The sequence below is a fragment of the Daphnia pulicaria genome, chromosome 5 (genome assembly GCF_021234035.1).
Source record: "Daphnia pulicaria isolate SC F1-1A chromosome 5, SC_F0-13Bv2, whole genome shotgun sequence".
NCBI lineage: Eukaryota > Metazoa > Arthropoda > Branchiopoda > Diplostraca > Daphniidae > Daphnia > Daphnia pulicaria.
The window spans coordinates 3,301,597-3,319,763 of NC_060917.1; the positions used below are offsets into that span (position 1 = coordinate 3,301,597).

Consider the following 18,167-nt stretch of genomic DNA (forward strand, 5'->3'; position numbering starts at 1 on the left):
GTGGATTTTGAATTTAAGAAATATTGGTTTACTTTGGATATTTTAATTATAAAAAAATATATTTTTGAAATGTAAAAAAGGAGTTTGAATTTTTATTGTTGTATTTTGCAAGTTGTAAGTTTACACGGCATTCAGAAATATTTTCTCACATCATGCGATTTTATCAAGAGGAAGAAAGGTACTTAAGGAGAAAATAGAGACATGCACTTGTGTTTTATCAATCAAACTTGTATTTCAGCAATCTTTCAACACATCCAGAGAAATACTTCAGAACTTTGGTGTATAGGTCGGAGCAACATAAGTAGTGGTGACATGGTCAGGAGAATTGCTGGTGAAATACATATGAACCTCAGTTTGGTAGTACTTTGGAGCAGGGTAATACTTAAATCCCTCGATGTAGTATACCAGGCAGCGTACGTGGTTGTGTAATAGGCGACTTCTTCGGTGTAGTACTTGGGGGCTGCGCTGTTGTAGCTAGGTGTAGCGTAGGTCGTGGTGTAGTAGACTGGAGCATCAGTGTAGTGTTTCAGTTCAACGTAGCACGAAAGAGCAGCTTCTGTGTAGCAAGTCGGGACTGCGTAATACTTGGCCGCCTCACTTGTGGTTGTGTAGATCGGGGTAAAGAAGTACTTTGCCGCTTCGGTGTAGTACTCGACCATGTTGGTGGAGTAATCAGCGGGAGCCTCGGTGTAGCAGCTGGGAACAGAGCAGTATTTAGGAGCGTCGGTGCAGTAAGTAGATGAGAACAGTAATACTTGGGAGCCTCGGTGTAGTCGGATGGGGCAGCATACGTCGTCATGTAGTACTCCGTCGCCTAGATGGTGTAGTAACTCGGGGCAGAGTAATACAAGGGCGTCAGGGCAGCGTAAGTTGTGGAATAAAACTCCGGTGCTTTAGTGGTGTAGTACTTGAAGGCAGTGGTGCAGGAACTAGTCGTTGCGTAAGTTGTTGTGTAGGAAGGCGGCGGCGTTGCGGTTTGGTTTGCGCCATACCAAGTAGACATCGGTACACCAGTGGTCGACCCAGCCATCAGCGATACAATACCCAACAGGAGCACGACACCATAGTTGACTAAACAATAAATAAATTTTATTATTAAATATCGACAGGCATAATAAAAAACAGAAAAAAAAAATAGATACCAAACTCTGTATAAAAATAAGAATATTTACCCATAATTGCGAATCGGTTTCACGATGAGGAATGCAGTTGGTGACAGATAGGGCTCCGCAGTTAGTGGACGACTTCTTTTTTTTTAGACGACCTTATTTTACGCACAGTAATACTTCGGGACGTAGGTGTAGTAGCTCGGGGCAGCGTAGGTTGTAGTGTAATACTTGAGCGCTTCAGTGTTGTAGTAATGCGGGGCCTCGGTGTAGTACTCCGGCTCTCTGGTGATGTAGCTCAGGGCAGAGTCTTCGACTTCGGGTATTCGGTGTAGCAGCCCGAGCATCATGAATTGTGATGTAATACTCTGGAGCCTTGGTGGTGTAGTAACCGGTTATTGCGTATGTTGTTGCTGTTGTGTAGACGGCGGCGTTGCGGTTTGGCATCCGCCATACCCAGGAGACATCGGTACACCAGTGGTCGATCAATTAACGATACAACACCCAACAGCATACAAAGCCTTAGTTGACTATACAGTAAACAAATTCAAACATAAATATTCAATAAAAATTTGCATATCAACAATCCGAAAATAATTGGCATATATAGAAAAATTCCAAGTAAAGACACAATATTTACCCATGGTTGCGAACTGGAAGAAGGCAGATGGTGACAGATAGTGCGCTGCAGTTGTTGCCGTGTCGGAGATCACTCGACTGATTTTCCTTCGCCTTTTCTCTCTCCTTTTATACGATTTTTTTTTTCTCATCCTCACCTCTAAAGCCTTGCGGGTGTTGTACCTGCATGGTGCAGGATGCATGGTGCAGGTGCATGGTGCATGATGCAAAACGTCCGTCCTCACCCAACCTCTACACCGCTGTATGACACGTTTTTCTCCGTGGCCTTCGAGTGTGACTGTCCTTTCCTTTTGCAGGTTGTCGTTGCTGGGGATGGGTCTACAAAACTACATCATCCAATATCAAAATGAATACCAAATAGTTATGTAACACATACCGTTCTCACCCAACCTCTGCATGACAAGTTTTACGTACCTTTCCTTCTGCAGATTGTCGTTGCTGGGAATGGGTCTACACTCTACAACAACCAATATCAAATGAATACTAGGTTAAATGGTTATAGCTTAAAACTCTCTTTATAGCCATGGACATTTCAGTCATTTGACTCGTTTCTTCGGTGAATGAACAAATCTTCCATTTCAAACCGTTTGAAGGACAGTCGGCTTTTTTGAAAATATTCCTCTGTAATCTTATCCAAGTTTCAAACACATGATCAATCCATATTAATTTCATGATGTGCACACAGTTGAACCTTGTTAGAAACCTCTTTTCTCTTTCAATAATTTCTCGAAAGTTGCAAAAATGTTAACACTGGAACAATCCTGGTAATCAGGAAAATTCTCGATTTCCGACATTTTGTCAAGCATTTTGTACTTACAAATGAAATCGACCCCAAATTTGACGAGGATCCCGAATAATGGGTTGATTTGTGTCACATGAAAACTTAGTGAACTATTAACTGATTTAGAAACCGGAAGTAGATATAAACGCAAATTATCAAAAATCTAACAAGTGAGCTTTGTAGCTAGATCAGTTACAGTCAAATATCACCCAAATAATCTCACAATAACTCCAACAAATGACTTAAGAAATAAGAAAAATAAAAGTAACTAAAGCTGGTGCTTTTAACAGCTGAAAAACGATCAAAGATTGCCTTAGATTGACGCCATCTAGCGTCGAAAAGAAGACATCCCTGTTCTCACACTAATCCACAATGAATTGAATTGAAATAACAATAACAAAAAAAAAGAGAAAAGAAAAGAAAAATACTCGATACTCACAACATATTCTCCTCACTAAAATCAAGATTTCGTCGTCCTCAAGAAACTCCCTTCTGCATTGAGAGCTGGCCTGGGGTAGTTCAAGACTTCAAGTTGGCTGGGTAGTCGAATGATGCTGGTCGGGTTCGGGTAGCTGGAGCAGGCTCAACTCTCCCATGCCTCGGAGTGACGAAAGGACGGCATGCAAGTGAGTCACTTGAATTTTCTACTGCTCACTTGAATTTTCATCAGGTGTTACCAATGGATTCAGTCATTGAATAGCGGCGCTAGATAAACCTGAAATGTGAATTGGTGTTACTTTAGATACCAAAAAAGCAAAAATATCAAATAAGATTGTAGCGACACCAAGCAATACCTCAAATCAAGAGCGGGCCCGCTCTAAGAAAGTCAAATAGGGAAATTCAAGGTAGCAGCCAACGGATTAACAACTAAAGAACTTATTAGTGGACCGTGTTGCCCTTAACCTTTTTATTTTTTCTTGGAAAGAAAATCAGGTGTTTCTCATGATTCAGTCTATTAAGCCAAATCTAAATAAAAAATAAACAAAAAATTACGGAAACTACTGTCAATTGAAGAACACGATGAATTCTCAAAATTCTATGTAAAACATAATTTTGGGTTTAATTTGGTCAATAAAAACAGAAATGTATTGAACACAAGCAAACTGTTGGCATTTTTCACCATAGACCATGAGAAAATACCAAAACACTCTTTTTTAAATTATGTACCGAAACCGGAACTTTAAGCGATAGCTCTTCTCTTCAGTTATAAGCTGTAAGCTGACATCAAATTTTACTAGATTTCTGAATTTTTTGTGAAATTTGGGGTCGAAACGAACTCGTTTAAAACGATCCCTGCATCTAGCTCATCGGAACTAGTTTATAACGAACCACAATAACAATCAATGATTCCAAAAACTTTATACTCACGCAACATTCTCCCGATGAAAATCATTATCATTTCGCATTCCCCAAGAAACCGCGTCATCACAAATGGCCAAACAATCTGAAGTTCAAAACTCCAAGCTGTGTTTAAGAGCAGGGGTAGTAGGAGGCAGGAATGACAGTAGGAAGTCGATTGGGAATGTACCTTATCTCAACCGCCGTGCGTGCCGTGCGGCTGAAGGAGATAAAATTTCCAAGAAAATTTAAGGTTTCTAAAGAGACTGGAAGATTGCGTTTGGAATTACCATCCTCCACAACCTCAAGCCAGGAAAGTAGCAGTCGCAGTCCACAAGCAAAATTATGGACATTAAGTTGATGACTTTCATTCAAACTCATTTATTTCAGAATAATTCGTTCAAGTACTGTAATTTTCCCTAAATGTGTTTTTTTTTGGCAGACAAGCTCTGCAAATTAATGCAAGCAACAAATTATTTTTACTGGAATTTGATATTAAGTCCCTTGAATTCCAAAATAATAATAAAAAAGAAACGTGCGCGCGTTAAATTTGAAATCATTTCATTTGTTTTCTGAAGTGCAAGTCGATCAGAGAAAAAATCAGCGAAGAGGGAGCAGTACAATCACACACTTCATGGAAATCATCTAATCCCCAGTTGCAACGAATTTAAAGGTGTGTTGAAATAGTATTTGTTTAAAAATCTTTCCCTTAAAAAGATGTTGACGAAAAAGCCTCAGACAGGCATTTCCTTTAAAAATTAGTGGGGGTCCATGAGGAAAGAGGAAACTCAAAAAGAATTTAGATATTTAGTGTTAGACCTTCAGCTGTTGACGTCGGCCAAAAAAAAAACATCTCCTGGAGTGAGATGAAAGAAAATGTTTCTAGCTTTTTGCCTGTTCAAATTTGATTAGAACTAAAGTTAGGGACGAGCCCGTAAAGCATCAAAAAAGACTCTGAACATATTGCCAAAGAGCGCATTCGGCGCAAGAAACCAACAGAGATGGGAGGACAAGAGAAGGAAAAGAAAAACAAAGCGCAACAAAAGAACACAGCACGTAACGAAAGATTTTGAGTCGACAGCAAAAGAAATTGTTATTTTTTTTCATTCTCTCCCTCTTCATTCCCGTTCAATCAACCCAAGGATATTTGCAACGGCAACGGAGCGTGGACCAAAAGTGAGGCCACCATCATATGGACTGAGGAAAAAAAGTCACTTCTTCAAAGGCCGTTCTTTTAGTCTCTTGGTAGGAGGATGCGTAAAGCGCGCTGTGCTTTCTCCTGGTTTTGTGCCGTGTTTTAATAAATTCCTATAGCTGTCCTTCGTTAAGCATCGCCGTCTTCGTCCTCATCAGACTCGGCTTGTTCTAGCCACATTAGCCAGTTATTTACCTGTAGACAAATCCATTTTAATGTAAAATTTGAACTTACAAAATCTGCAATTGTTATCTAATTAATTACCTGAAAGAGAGCTTTGCCTTTGCCTGGGGTATCGTCGGTAAGATCTTCCTTCCACTTGAGGAAAGCATCTTCTTCGATTATTTCCAGATCGTAAAGAAGGACAAACCAGCGAAGAAGCATGCCTTTGGGAAAGTTAAGTCCGTGACAGAAGGCCTGCAGGGCATGCAGGACAGTGACTTGGAGTGAGACATGGTCGTGAAGGAAAGCCTGCAACACGGGTCGATAACGTTCCACAAGCTCCTTTTCCTTTTCCTGTGTCACCTTGTCCGTAGCAGTTGCAATAGACCCGTTTTCTGTTGATCCGTTGGTAGTAGGTGCGTCATTCGGGGCCGATTCTTGAGCGATGTACTTGAGAAGAACGGCAAACAGGGCTGAGATAAAGCCCGGCATAGTGTAGCAAGAAGGATCAACATTTTCTTTAATCCACTTGTAGAACTGAGCAGGAGTGGGGTCGGCTTGAATCTGTTTCCACAGATCAGATTGGATGCGCAACAGAGGAAACAGGAAGCTGAGACCACGATCATCTAAGATCTCACCAAGTCTATCCTTGTTGCGATCGAGTTCTGGAAGCATGTTCATAAGTTGAACTTTGGACTCGTTGAACAACTTGATCAGGACAGACCTTTCGGTGGCCTGAATCTTGTGCAGTTGTTGCAGCGTCAAGAGGAAAAGAGGATATTGGTAACCGCCTTCCAGTGGTCGTGCCAAATCGGCAAGTGTAGAAAGTTCGTCCATAACGGCGCGTGCAGCCAATCCAGCCACAAAAGATTTGGCTCGAGGCACATCGTTCTCTATGTCTGGCAGTTGAGAGACCAACTCTTTATAGCCGTCGAAAAAATTAGACGGTGTAATGAGAGACTCTTTCTTCAGTTGGACCATCAACTGACTAACAAGCTCCCGCTCAGAGTCCGATTTGTCCAGGACTTTGGCCATGAGACGAGCCAGAACAGGAGTCCAAAATCGATCGATCAATTTAATCTCCTTCAGAGCATTGACACTATCCTCCACTACTTGACGATTAAGGAGATCTTCCAGTACAGTTTCCGCTTGCTTGACAATGTCTTCTTTCGTGGGGCCTTGGTCTTTCCGTGGAGATCTCTGTTTATCGGTTGCGGTCGGGACTACAGATTTTACCCCGATGGGCATTATCTCTTGAAGATTTAGACCCATACCAGGAATCTTGGATGGATTGGATACAGCCGATGAATTAGTCATAGGGAGGGCAGCGTCTAGAAGGGGTCCAAGCGGACCGGTAATGTGGTTGTTTCCGGCTGCAGCATTGCTTGTGACTGACTTGGGTAATAGTACAGTCGATGGCTTAGGTTTGTTAACCATCGAATTGGCCGGCGGACGGAGACTGACTTCTTCCGTGCTGCTCTGACTTCTTTGCTGCGTCATCATCATCTTTTTGAAGCGTGGTGGAAGGTCATTTTTGGCATTGTTGGCTTGGTTTATGTTCTGTTGGTGGTGATTTTGAGCCGAGAACTGCTTGTTGTTGCCACCGCCATGGTAGTTGCCGACGCCATTGCTTGGCGATCGGCTTGACGAATAACCACCACTTCCACTGCCACCGCTACCCGTACTTCCATAGGACGGGCGCCCACGGTACATGTTTGGGTTGTGTCCGTGACCATTGTGAGTTGAATCACTATCGTAACCATAACCATCCTAAAATGGTAACAACCAGATTTTAATTGATGTACACGCAATATGTCGATCGCAACGAATAAAATAATAATGAAGATTATTCTAACCTGCATGGATGGAATGACTCCAGGTCCGGTACCAATACTAACGGCTCCCAAAGGAAGGGAACCAAAGACATCCTCAAGTCCGATGCCAATTGGTCCTTTAAGACCCGAACGTGAAACGGGGAAGAGTCCTGATGGTGGATTGATTCCCATACCGCCAGGACCGCCGCCACGATGCATACCTTGCATCAAGTGGGAACCGGGTGGCGGAAGGTAGACACCACTGTCTCGGGCAGCTTCTTCCCGAATCTGTTGAATGGTTCGTGGCCCGTCGGTCGAGGCGATTTTGCGTGGCTGCCAATGATTTGTACGCAGGTCGATGGAGTCCTGCATCATGAAACGAATCCGCGAGGGCAGCTCTTGGTTGACGGCATATGCAGCCATCCGGTCAAAATATTGATCCATCAAGGATTTAGCCTTGTCGATGTCGAGAATCCTACCACAGGTTCTCATGATCTGGCATAGACATTCCAAATCTTCTGCCATCTCACGGATGCCCCCCCTGCGCTTCCTCTCCAAGAGCTGCTGGATACACATATGGAGGATGGCACCCTGCAGCATACCCAACTTGCCCAATTCACCAATAAACTTAATGTTGCCAAGCATTTTACGCTTGGCCGTCTGACGTTGCTCTTCCTCGTCGGCTGTGAGAGAGCCATCGCGACTTTCGAAGACCTCTTGAGCGGCCGAACGATTTTCAAACTCGACACGGCACTTGGCAAGCAACAGCTGCCGGAAGGTAGAGATACTGGGAGTACTGCCGTTGGCGTTAGTTGGCGGTTCAAAGTTGGGGGCTTCTTCAGATAAACGCCTGCACAGCTGTGCGTACATAGAACTGTACTTGGGTTCATCTAAAGCCTTCTCAAAGATGAGTAGAATCACTCCCTTCAAGATGGTCGGAGAGTCCAACCCTATGCACAGCAAATCATCGCTCAACTTCTCAAACTTTTCCGGAGTTAGTTTGTTTAGGATACCGCGAACCTACAAAAGTGGAAACAGGATATTGAAAATATTGATCATTTTGAAAATTATTCTATAGTTAAGAATAATAAATGCAAGATTAAGTATAATATTACAAGTTAAGATCAAATAATAGTGATTAGGTTTCCTATTCAAGCAGAGAAACCTATAAAAAAAAGCATTATGATGAAACACCATTGCAATACCTTTCGAAAGACAATGTCATTCTTGTTTTCATTAGAAGGTGCATCTCGTTTGTAAGTACTGGGAGGAATCCATCTGCGATTGCCTGTGGACACTTGGGATCGTGGATCGTCCCTGAACAAAGAGAAAATACCAAATTAGAACAAGACAGGAGTGAACTTTAGTGAGATACAAGAAAAGCAGGACACGGGGAAATAGTTTGACACCATTCCAATCTTCCATACATGGCCAGGGAGGATAACAAGTTATGGACAACAACGGACTGAAAAGGAAAAAGGATGAAATGTGTGATTCTGTTACCTTCCTCCTAGGCTACGAGAAGCACCTAAAATAAAAGATGGATTAGACCAAGAAATATGAATAATTAAGACAAATTAATACCTCCGTGTCCTCGCTGCCCGTCCGTTTTGCTTTGAATTGGGCCCGCCAAGGTGAAAAATTACGGAGACACGTCCCAACTGCGTTCTTTTCACGAGTAAGTGAAGCTGAAAGAAAGAAAATGAGGGCACAAATGAGTTCGATTGATGTAGCACTAGCGAATGTCACAATAAACTGCGTAACGGTTGTAAGAGAGAGACGATGTGTTTGACGCAGACAGAAGTTTCGCAACTAAACACACAGATTCGAGCTACGAGCCCTCTACTGTCGAACTTGGAACGTGTGACTAATGGGGAGTGGATCATGTAGGAGGAGAATTCTTAGTAGTGACCTCAATTTTTTTCTTTTTGAGTTCGCAATCTGCAACACGCCCAAGGCCGAGTCTTTCTCCCTTTCTCAAGGGCTCCGTGAGTCCGTGGCCTTAAATATAATCCAACCTTACCTTAGTTACAATGACGTGGGCAGTAAATACTGGAAAAGAAAAGAAGTTTCCCTCTTGCAAAGTTAAAATAACGACCTACACGATTGTGTTACGTCACTAGTGTATACTCGCTTCTACGAGAAAAGGCAACGCAGGCGCAATGGAAAAGCCCTCGAAATAGAGGGTAGATTCCCGAACTCTTGTCCTGTGGGTGACGCAAGGGGTGGAAACAAGACGACGACACAAGTACAGTGCGGGCTAAAAGCACTAAATAGAAGGAACGAGGGGCGCACGCAATCAAAATCAATATTACGCACCGGATGAGGGTGCTAGCAGCAGTCTTGCTGCAGCCCTCTTTTCTCTTTCGTCGCCCCAACGTGTGTGCTATATGCTTGCTGCTGCTGCACAACTCGCATCCCAAGCCTAAATATTGATCGAGATCTCGGAGGGGCTTGCACCTACGGCAACTATACTATAAGCTACGGCTCGTTCACCGCATACACACACACACACAATCCCCGCCAACAACATAATTCTTCAGAGGCGACGGACGCCCATTTCCGAAATAAGTTCAATGGCACCTACACACCGACATCAAGGTCTCCACATTTCCCTGCGTATATACACTTGGACCGAGACACATTCCTAAAAGCCCTAGCTGCCCTCGGGGGCCCTAAGGGACGCACCAAAACGAGTCTCTCCCCGTAAAAAAAAAAGATGGCTTCCCTAAAAGAATGTCTCGTTTTATTCGAAAGCGGAAATGTACAATTCCCGAACGGAGAAGAAGAGAACTTTTGAGCTCAAGATCAGGTTGCTTCGCAAATTATCGTTCCTTTTCTACAAAAAATAATTAAATATGGACCGGATAGTAGGGTAAACGACCTTAAGCGTCTCAAGAGGGCGCTGTACGAAGGCTTGTGGGATGTTGCATTTATACGTATCATTTCGTAACAAACATAATGTCTCGCCAACCTTCAATTGCTTTTTAATGATGAAATAAAGCTTTGTTGTACAATATTACTCAATACACTCGAGTTCATCACATTCAATTTGCATTCCCCTTTCGATTAGCACATTACTAATTGAATGCAAAGCAAATAGACACATGGAAGAGCTCCCCTTTGTTCTAGTGAATTCTCTGAGTAATTCATCACTTATTTCACGGTTCACATTCATGACGGCCAGCGTCCAACAAGACCTTTTCGCTCAACCCAGGACAAAGGAAACATGGCGGAAAGACGTGTAAATGCCACAAATTCTAATAAAAAGGACGAGTTGGAAAAATGTGTACTTACAACGCTCGAATCTTTCTGAGTGATGGGAGCCTATGCTTTTTTTCTATGGAGGCAAGGCTGTTGACTTCCGCCCTCCTGAAACAGTCTCTGCAACTGAGAGACTTATACTAGACGTACTATCGTCCTACCCTTCCCTCTGGTGTAGCACACCTTATTGACGTTTTGGAAACGTTTTCATAGATGGCGTCAAGTGGTACTTTCCTAGCGGCACCTAGTGGTCAATTTATGAATCTAATTAACCGATCAAACGATTCACGGTCGTTGTGCTCAGCCGGCCATTGACGTGAAAAAAACAATTTTTGGCGTGAATCCAACAACAACAGTGAAAAATGTTGGAAAATATATAATTTTTTTACTTCAAAAGGAGGATTAGAAATACTAGCTTCCATTGCCGTCCGTGAAGGATTAAAAAATTACAAAAATAACGTGAAGGTCTTGTAAGAATTCAACCGTGAAAAAAAAAGAGGAATTTTTTATTATTATCATTTTATTATTATTTTTTTTTTATCCAATACAATCTTGATAAATGAACAAAAGGATTAGGCTACATGAGCGGTGAATATACTTTTCAAGGTTTCTGTTGGTTACGCTATCTCGCCAGTGCGGCAGCGGCGGGACGAGTAGCATTAAAAGAGTCAAGTACACGTAGCAAAGGATGCGTGATTCCCAGCAGGTCTTGGGATCTTAGAACAACCTTGAATAGAATAAAGCATTAAGTATCGATCGACAATGTCTTTCTAAATTGGGGGCCCAGTCGACGGCCTCATTTTAGAATCGAGGACTCGTAATAAATTGAATGCCTACCTGGATGAGGGTTTTTCTTTATCTATCATTTAAACGGACCCTGGCATTCTTTTTCATCGGTAATCTCCCAGCAAGTTGAAATCAAACTCACTTTTTTCCGTATCTTCTACGTAGAATGGCCGATCTTGAAATATAAGTAGCCGGATTGCCACCATTAAATTTATAAGAGACCATCATTTAAAGTGAAGTGAAAGCGATATTTTATAGAGTATCGCTTTCCAAGTAAAAGGAGAAAAACTAAATTCTTAATCTGGCATACGTGATTGAAACCTTGAGTCTAGACAGGGAGTATCGATCCACCTTACAGTAATCGATGTGTAAGCTACTGCATGTATTGCATATAATTTGCCAAATAGTTCCACATAGTCTGTAATGTAACGCATAAATTCTCTAGAGGAAAGTCACCGTTAGAGGCCGCAATTTTTGAGTCTTCTTTTTTTTTCTTTCGAACTTATTTCTGTTACTTTGCAAAACTTGTTATGTTGAAATATGTTGAGAAATTCGGAGAAACGAGACGGGGATTACGAGGCGACGAAACCGGCCAAGAACAAGATCAATAAACGTGATAAAAAAAGGAAGGAGCGGTCATACATGAAAAATTCTTCTATCAATCATCGAAAGGGAGCAACCTAGCATATGTTTATTGTTGTTATGTGATTGCTAAATCATGCCGAACTCGCAAAATTGAATCTAGGAATTGATCAAATAAAAAAATAAAAAATAAAATAAAAAAATGAGCCCTAGATAGTAGATACAGACCAACAGACATTAATAAGTTAAATTCCAAAATCTCGTTCGATATGACACATTCCAAGCGGACGAGAATCGAAAATGTTCACAACATCACGCTCACCCGAAGATCTGTCGAATTAGCTCAATTATTGACGTATCTAATTTAAACTGAAGTTGATGAAAGAATCGACGGCTTCTTTGAACTTGCCCTATGCACTCCAAAAATCTTGGGATTTTTGAAGACAGGAAATTGACTTCAAAAGATACTTTCGCCCAGTCCACAATAAGACCAAGTTCTCAGAGTTAATAGGGCTCGGGTATTCACGAGACCATGCATTCCCTCATCGCGATTACAAAAATCATCAAATATTCACAACTGCTGCAGGATCCCAGTCTTGTATTCCTGCATCTGGCACTCGCCCCTACCACCAGTGACAAGGCAACGCAACTGGAAATCAATCAATAAATATATCACCATTCACCCGGATGCGGGATCTGTGCCGCAGTTGGATCGATCTTCAACGTGAAAAGAGTCTTATCATTTTAAACATGGCGTAAAGCAGTACCATCAATGTGTGTTGGTTGGAAACCGACTGGCAGATGGATGCGCCTTTTTTTTTCACCATGCATGTACTCGTTGACATCGATGGATTGCAATTCAGTCAACACGTTCGGACTGCATCGACCTCCTTCAATCACTAGCCAATGCAAACAAGATTATTATGGGAGCATCGTAAAAGTATAATACACGGTTCTAGTTAAATAAGCAAGTCACATGATGACAGCCACTTCTACTTGATTTTTTAGGTCGGTCCATCATCCATTCCGATGAAGTGACGACCGTGAACCGAATTTACCCAAAGCCGCATGACTCTTGCATGGCGAATGGCGACTCATGAATAACAACACGAAGCTTTCTTTTTCCCTTTAATGACTTACTTCTCTTCCTTTCTTCCCTTGTCACCTGATTGAATTCGTTCTCGTTCGCGACTCATCTGGAAATCCTCTCATTCTCGCATGTCATCAAGTACACCGATCCGTCCGGGATGTGCGGTCAGAGCACGCGGGCTGTGGAAAGCACATGATCCCTGAGCGTAATATCCCGAACTGATTTTTTCTCTCTTAATCACTCTCTGCCTCATTCTTCGCAATTTAGGAAGACAACCGGACTCGGTTCTGCGGGGGCTAGTTACTTGCGAGCTTATTGTGGCGCGGTGATCTTGGCCGTTGGGGGATCTTCGTTTCTTTCCAGTCATGGATTTGTCCAGTTGTGATTGCTGAAAGATAACACACAAAAATATTAGTGGGGTTTTTATATTCACTTCTACTTTGAAAAAGTTCCATTTTTCATTTCGTGGACAAAAGCGAGTGACATTCGTAATCAAACTTGGCTAAACAGTTTTAGTGACAAGCGGTTTATCATCAGACAAAAAAGGATGACTGCTCGAGTCCGGTATATTTATATAACCCTTTGATTATTGACAATAAAATGCGATATGTGCAATTGTTATTTTTACTAACGGCGACATTATCGACTTCTCTATTAAATTCATCTTGTTATTTTTCTTTTCGATGTTTCTGTCTGATGAGAATTTAACGGAAAAGTTTGAATGCCAAAAAAAGGCGGCTGCAAGTGGTCGCCCTTGAAATACATACAAACTTCTCCGTTAAAAGAAAATAGATTACAGACATAAGGCAGAAGTTTAAAATTTCGCCATTGTTATTTGAAACGAAGGGACGCTATGCGGATATCGAACAATAGTCACAAGTTTTCACATACAGTACAGTCAAATAAAAACTTGTATACACAGTTAAATTCAAGGCTTATGGTCCCAACTATAAAATAAGAGTCCTATCATATTTAAGATTCGTTTGGCTTTCTGTATTATAGCGACCTACTTCGAAAATCTCTTACAACCTATCCCTGAAGTGTTATTTAGAACTTGATTTTACGAAAGATTATTTTTTTCCTAGAATTTTTTTTTTGTCTTTTTTCATAAGAAATAATCAAGTATACGATTTTAAAATATCTTTTTCTTTTTTTCGATTTTTGTGAAGCTGGGAAGGAGTGGACGAAGTTGGTCATTCGAAGAACGGCGTAGCGGATGGAGCTACCGCTATCAGAAATACTTGGAAGAGATCTTCCATTGAGTTTATTTGTACAGCCGTCAGAAATTTGTCCCACCACACAACATCGCGACCGTCCAGTCCCAAGCCAATTGAGGTCAAGTCTCATACGAAGGAAATATGCCCAACATGCGATGGGAATACGAATGAATCAAAAGCAGAGAAAGTTCAGGCGACGACCGAGTCGCAGGAAAGGTATGATAATATAGAAATACGACACTTTTCTTTGGCGCAAGACGACACGGTTTAACAATATTGATTACGCACAAAGTGGAACCTTGGTGGGCAGATCAACGGTTGCGGAAGAAGCGAAAAGCGAGCAGGAATCTCTCTTGAAACCCGTCAAAGAAAAACCTATCCAAGGCGGAGCAATAATCAAGCAGAATTTGCGAAGCGAAAATCAGATTACTTTGGCCAATACCCAGCCACTGCCCACAATCAATGACCGGATGTCTTTGCCGCCCTTTAGCGGCCCAAACACTCCAACCCATCAGCGGAACCACCCAGAGAAAGTCATCAAATTATGGAAACAACACGGCAAGTAAGTTGACCCGAGTCCAAATTTTGATTGAAAAGAGTAAATAAAAGAACCGCAGTCGTCACAATATCAGACAGGCTACTGTGGACATGCTTAGCGCTCTATACGGAATCATGCTGGTAGTTATGGGCGTGGCCTTTCCTACTTCTCAAGTCATTTCCATCAAGATCCCATCTCACTACTACGAGGTAAACATCCGCCGGATAAAATGATAGATCATCGCAGAGAGAATGATCCAGATTGCATGATTTTTCAATGTCGTCGGACAGGGCTTCTACGCTTACCTCTACTTTGTGGCCATTGGATTCTTCGGTTACATTTACGTCCTCTTGAAAACCCAATTCAACTCGCTAACGTGGAAAAGACGTAAAGATGACCTACTTCCCGCTCGAGCAGCACCGACAAACGACTGGCTTTTCGTAAACCATATGTGCTTAATATTCTATCCCATTCAGGTTGGTATCAAATGACGCAGCGTCTCAAGGATAAAAAGACAGCCAAAACAACGGCTGATGGCGACGGTGCCTCTCAAGACAATGGATTGTCCCTGGAGGACATAATGACCAGTCGATTACGGATTACTCTTGGCAAAGAACTCGATCCTAGACACAGTCCCAACCACGGATCCTTCTACCTTCGCATGGGAGCCGTCGGTATATGGCCATTTTCAGACCCAACATGTACAAAATCAGAAATTTTTCTAAAAGCATACGATACCTCTTCAGTGTTTGGAGTTGGCTCAATGATTTATTCCGGGCTGGAATTCGCTCAATACTTTGAAATGTCAGCCAATCCATTGTGCGATGACATTATGATGGCCGTCCAGCCAGCGTCTCGTATGCTCTTCACATTTTTTCAAATGTATTTCGTTTTCCTAAATGCAAAGGTAGGATTTTATTAATGAATAATAATTTAGTTTGAAATTATTACGACCTGTGGCTTATTCCAGATTCAGATTGTCAAGAACAGCAACGTCATTGTGGCTCGTTTTGGAATGATGCACATCGTAGCCACGAACCTCTGCGTCTGGCTCAATGTCATCATCCAGGAGACAAAACACGAGATCCTCCATTTCAAGCAGCACGAAGGTGGCGACACAACCGAGCACGACCAGCATCAGGTGGTTGGACACGGCGAAGAGCCCGTCCAAATAGCAGGTTTTGACAGATTGGGTTTTAGGCAAAAGACCTGGTATAATTGACTGGGACGTCCACTAGCAGATGCCGTCGACCCTTTCGCTTCAGCCGTGATTGGACACTGGTTGAACAACACAGTTGGAGACGGTTCGGACCACGTCCAGGATGAAAGTGAATTCCATTCTCCATCATACCATCGGCTGGGCAAGAGGACGTTGTCGGACGAATGCCATCGCTCAGATTTGATGGTATAGACCTATTTTCTTTCATATTTCGTACTTGCACAGTTACTAAATCAATTACAATCAATTGAAAATAAAAGGGAACACTGACTCAGAATGCCAGTCCCTTTCTGTTTCCATGCGCTATCGAATATTCTCTGATATGCGCCGCCATAATGTACGAAATATGGAAACATACAGGAAAAAATCGCAACCAAAAGTTGGCCCGTTCGGTAAACGATTCACCGGCCGGCGTCCGTACGCCGAGAACGCCCCGCGGAAGCTTTTATCCGTATTCGCAACGTCGTTCCCCGCACCACTATTCCGTTGATTGTACCAACGCCAACAAAGGCCTATTCTTCGGAATTTTTGTCTTGGTGCTAAGCATTTTGGCCATGATACTGTTTTTCGTCCTGATCCATCGCGAGGAATACAAAAGCACAGCCATCACTATCGTCCATTTGGCCGAGCTGATTCTTTACATGTTGACGTTGATCGCCGTCTTAATTGGAATCATACAAGTAAGTGAAAAGCAAATAATTAACCCTATTTAAACCAAACGCTTTTCATTCTTTTGGATGGTCTTTCTCCCAGGTGAGCCAGTTGCAATTTGATGCTTCCCATCCGCTCGATCTCGACAACATCCTGCTTATCGTCGCCCTTACGGGCGTCATTTCCTACAACGTCTTCACCATAATCGGTACCCAGTTCAGCGACCATCCGGACAGGATGCTGGTGCTAATCAATGCCTTGACGGCCGTCGTGCAGGCCGTAGCTCAAACCGTGTTTGTCCTCGGTTCTTCCAAGCGACACCTCTACACTAGACGCCAGGAGCAGCGCAAACCTGGCCGTGAAGTCGTCACTTTCTTAATGGTCACCAACTTTGCAATGGTACTATGAGAACCGATGCATCACGTTGAATTGTCTCATTCATTCAAAATGTTCTCACATTTTAAACAGTGGGCCATTATAACGTTGGAGAAGAGCCGATTCGACGCCCACCCCGTCCAATCGCAATTTTTCGGTCAGTGGCCATGGACTATCATCACCAACATCAGCTCTCCACTGGCCATTTTCTATCGCTACCATTCGACAGTTTGTCTCTGCGAGATATGGAAACGTTGTTACAAAATCACAGAGAGATCATCTAACCATACTCCGCTTCATCAGCTCGCAAGCGTCTAGTGCCCAGTCTTTCTCGTCCATTTCCTTATTGCATTTCCCTTTTTATAGAATAGCTGACGACACGCAAAAGATGGGTCATTTAATACTGTAAAAGATCCACCGTCCATTATTTCTGAGCTCAATCCTAAGCCACTTATTCCATTCAACAAGAAAATAGCCGCAGAATACGTCCGCAATCGCGATTTGACAAAACAGCTTCGCCAACCTTTACGTTGAAATCGATTGCGCTCCCGTGCAATCCGAATGTTTATAACATGTCATGTCATCATTCGTCGAAGTAGCTCAATATATCGATTGGCACACTACATAAAAAATAATTTTGTTATTTTTTTTTCATCTTCAGTTGTAACTGGTCAGAACAGGTTATAGGTTAGTGTGTCATCATCGGGAAAAACGTAAATCCAAAAGATAGACGCCTGAGCCAGTAGAGCCACTGCATGGAAAGGTGCTCGTGGTCGAAAATGTAAGAACAATTGCATTGATTAGCCAAAGTGACGTGACTAGAAAGCTAATTCTTGGCCTGTTGTCGTACAACTTTCACTCTTGCGTATGTTTTTCATGGTAAATCAGCACCAGTCTCAAATTACTGCATCTGGATGAATAAATTTACTCGATTTTTAAAAACATTGTTTCCCACATCGCCATGAATTTTCTACTTCAAGGAATTGAGATGGTATCATAATGAGCTGCGGAAACGAAATTTAAACAAAAATCAGACTTTCAAATATTACTTCAGTCTGCTCGGCTGCAATTAATAAGTAAGTTTATTCGAACGCTTGTAATAATAATTAAAAAATCTTGACAAAACCATGTCACCTTTGATCAAGTCTAGTTCTTTTGAAATCACTAGCTTGAAACAAACAACTGTACAACTGTACAAGCATTCCAAGTTATTCTCAAGGAAAACATTCGACAAGGAAAAAAATGCAAGCCAGAAAGCACAGAATAATATAGCTATTGCACTAGATACGAAGTGAAAGACCTTGGGGAAACGCTTGAGCTATCAGTTTACTCATTCTAAAAGAGTGTGGTTAAAAAAAAAAACCAAGAAAATCATTAGGCACTCCGCATCCTATTATCCGACGTGATTTT

General features: G+C 42.2%; 3 protein-coding genes across 7 annotated transcripts; 1 reads left to right on the plus strand and 2 right to left on the minus strand.

Moving 5' to 3' along the window:
- Positions 1 to 179: 179 nt before the first annotated feature.
- Positions 180 to 2,202, minus strand: LOC124341351. 3 transcript variants are annotated; one of them, XR_006918224.1, is made up of 4 exons: positions 2,136 to 2,202; positions 1,747 to 2,063; positions 756 to 1,071; positions 530 to 683 (listed from the first exon to the last, which is right to left on the minus strand). XR_006918224.1 is itself a non-coding variant. In XM_046794429.1 (3 exons), the coding sequence occupies exons 2-3, from the start codon at positions 797 to 799 to the stop codon at positions 246 to 248; spliced, it is 495 nt and encodes a 164-aa protein (XP_046650385.1). In that variant the 5' UTR covers positions 800 to 1,071; positions 1,173 to 1,381; the 3' UTR covers positions 180 to 245. The 3 variants fall into 3 exon arrangements, 1 of the variants encoding a protein (XP_046650385.1); XR_006918223.1 differs by having other exon boundaries at positions 530 to 696; XM_046794429.1 differs by lacking the exons at positions 1,747 to 2,063; positions 2,136 to 2,202 and adding an exon at positions 1,173 to 1,381 and having other exon boundaries at positions 180 to 696.
- A 2,206-nt stretch (positions 2,203 to 4,408) lies between these two features.
- LOC124340917 (eukaryotic translation initiation factor 4 gamma 2-like) lies at positions 4,409 to 8,563 on the minus strand. The gene is made up of 5 exons (XM_046793723.1): positions 8,539 to 8,563; positions 8,241 to 8,352; positions 7,078 to 8,055; positions 5,324 to 6,991; positions 4,409 to 5,254 (listed from the first exon to the last, which is right to left on the minus strand). Exons 3-5 carry the CDS (start codon positions 7,903 to 7,905, stop codon positions 5,189 to 5,191), a joined length of 2,562 nt encoding a protein of 853 aa, XP_046649679.1. The 5' UTR covers positions 7,906 to 8,055; positions 8,241 to 8,352; positions 8,539 to 8,563; the 3' UTR covers positions 4,409 to 5,188.
- Positions 8,564 to 13,005: 4,442 nt separating this feature from the next.
- LOC124340892 (proton channel OtopLc-like) lies at positions 13,006 to 17,409 on the plus strand. 3 transcript variants are annotated; one of them, XM_046793667.1, is made up of 12 exons: positions 13,006 to 13,321; positions 13,927 to 14,190; positions 14,267 to 14,536; positions 14,592 to 14,721; positions 14,803 to 14,899; positions 14,989 to 15,186; positions 15,259 to 15,419; positions 15,483 to 15,690; positions 15,751 to 15,917; positions 15,992 to 16,411; positions 16,485 to 16,781; positions 16,851 to 17,409. In XM_046793667.1, exons 1-12 carry the CDS (start codon positions 13,305 to 13,307, stop codon positions 17,073 to 17,075), a joined length of 2,454 nt encoding a protein of 817 aa, XP_046649623.1. In that variant the 5' UTR covers positions 13,006 to 13,304; the 3' UTR covers positions 17,076 to 17,409. The 3 variants fall into 3 exon arrangements, with proteins under 3 accessions (XP_046649623.1, XP_046649624.1, XP_046649625.1); XM_046793668.1 differs by having other exon boundaries at positions 15,754 to 15,917; XM_046793669.1 differs by having other exon boundaries at positions 13,007 to 13,321; positions 14,607 to 14,721.
- The last annotated feature ends 758 nt before the right edge of the window (positions 17,410 to 18,167 follow it).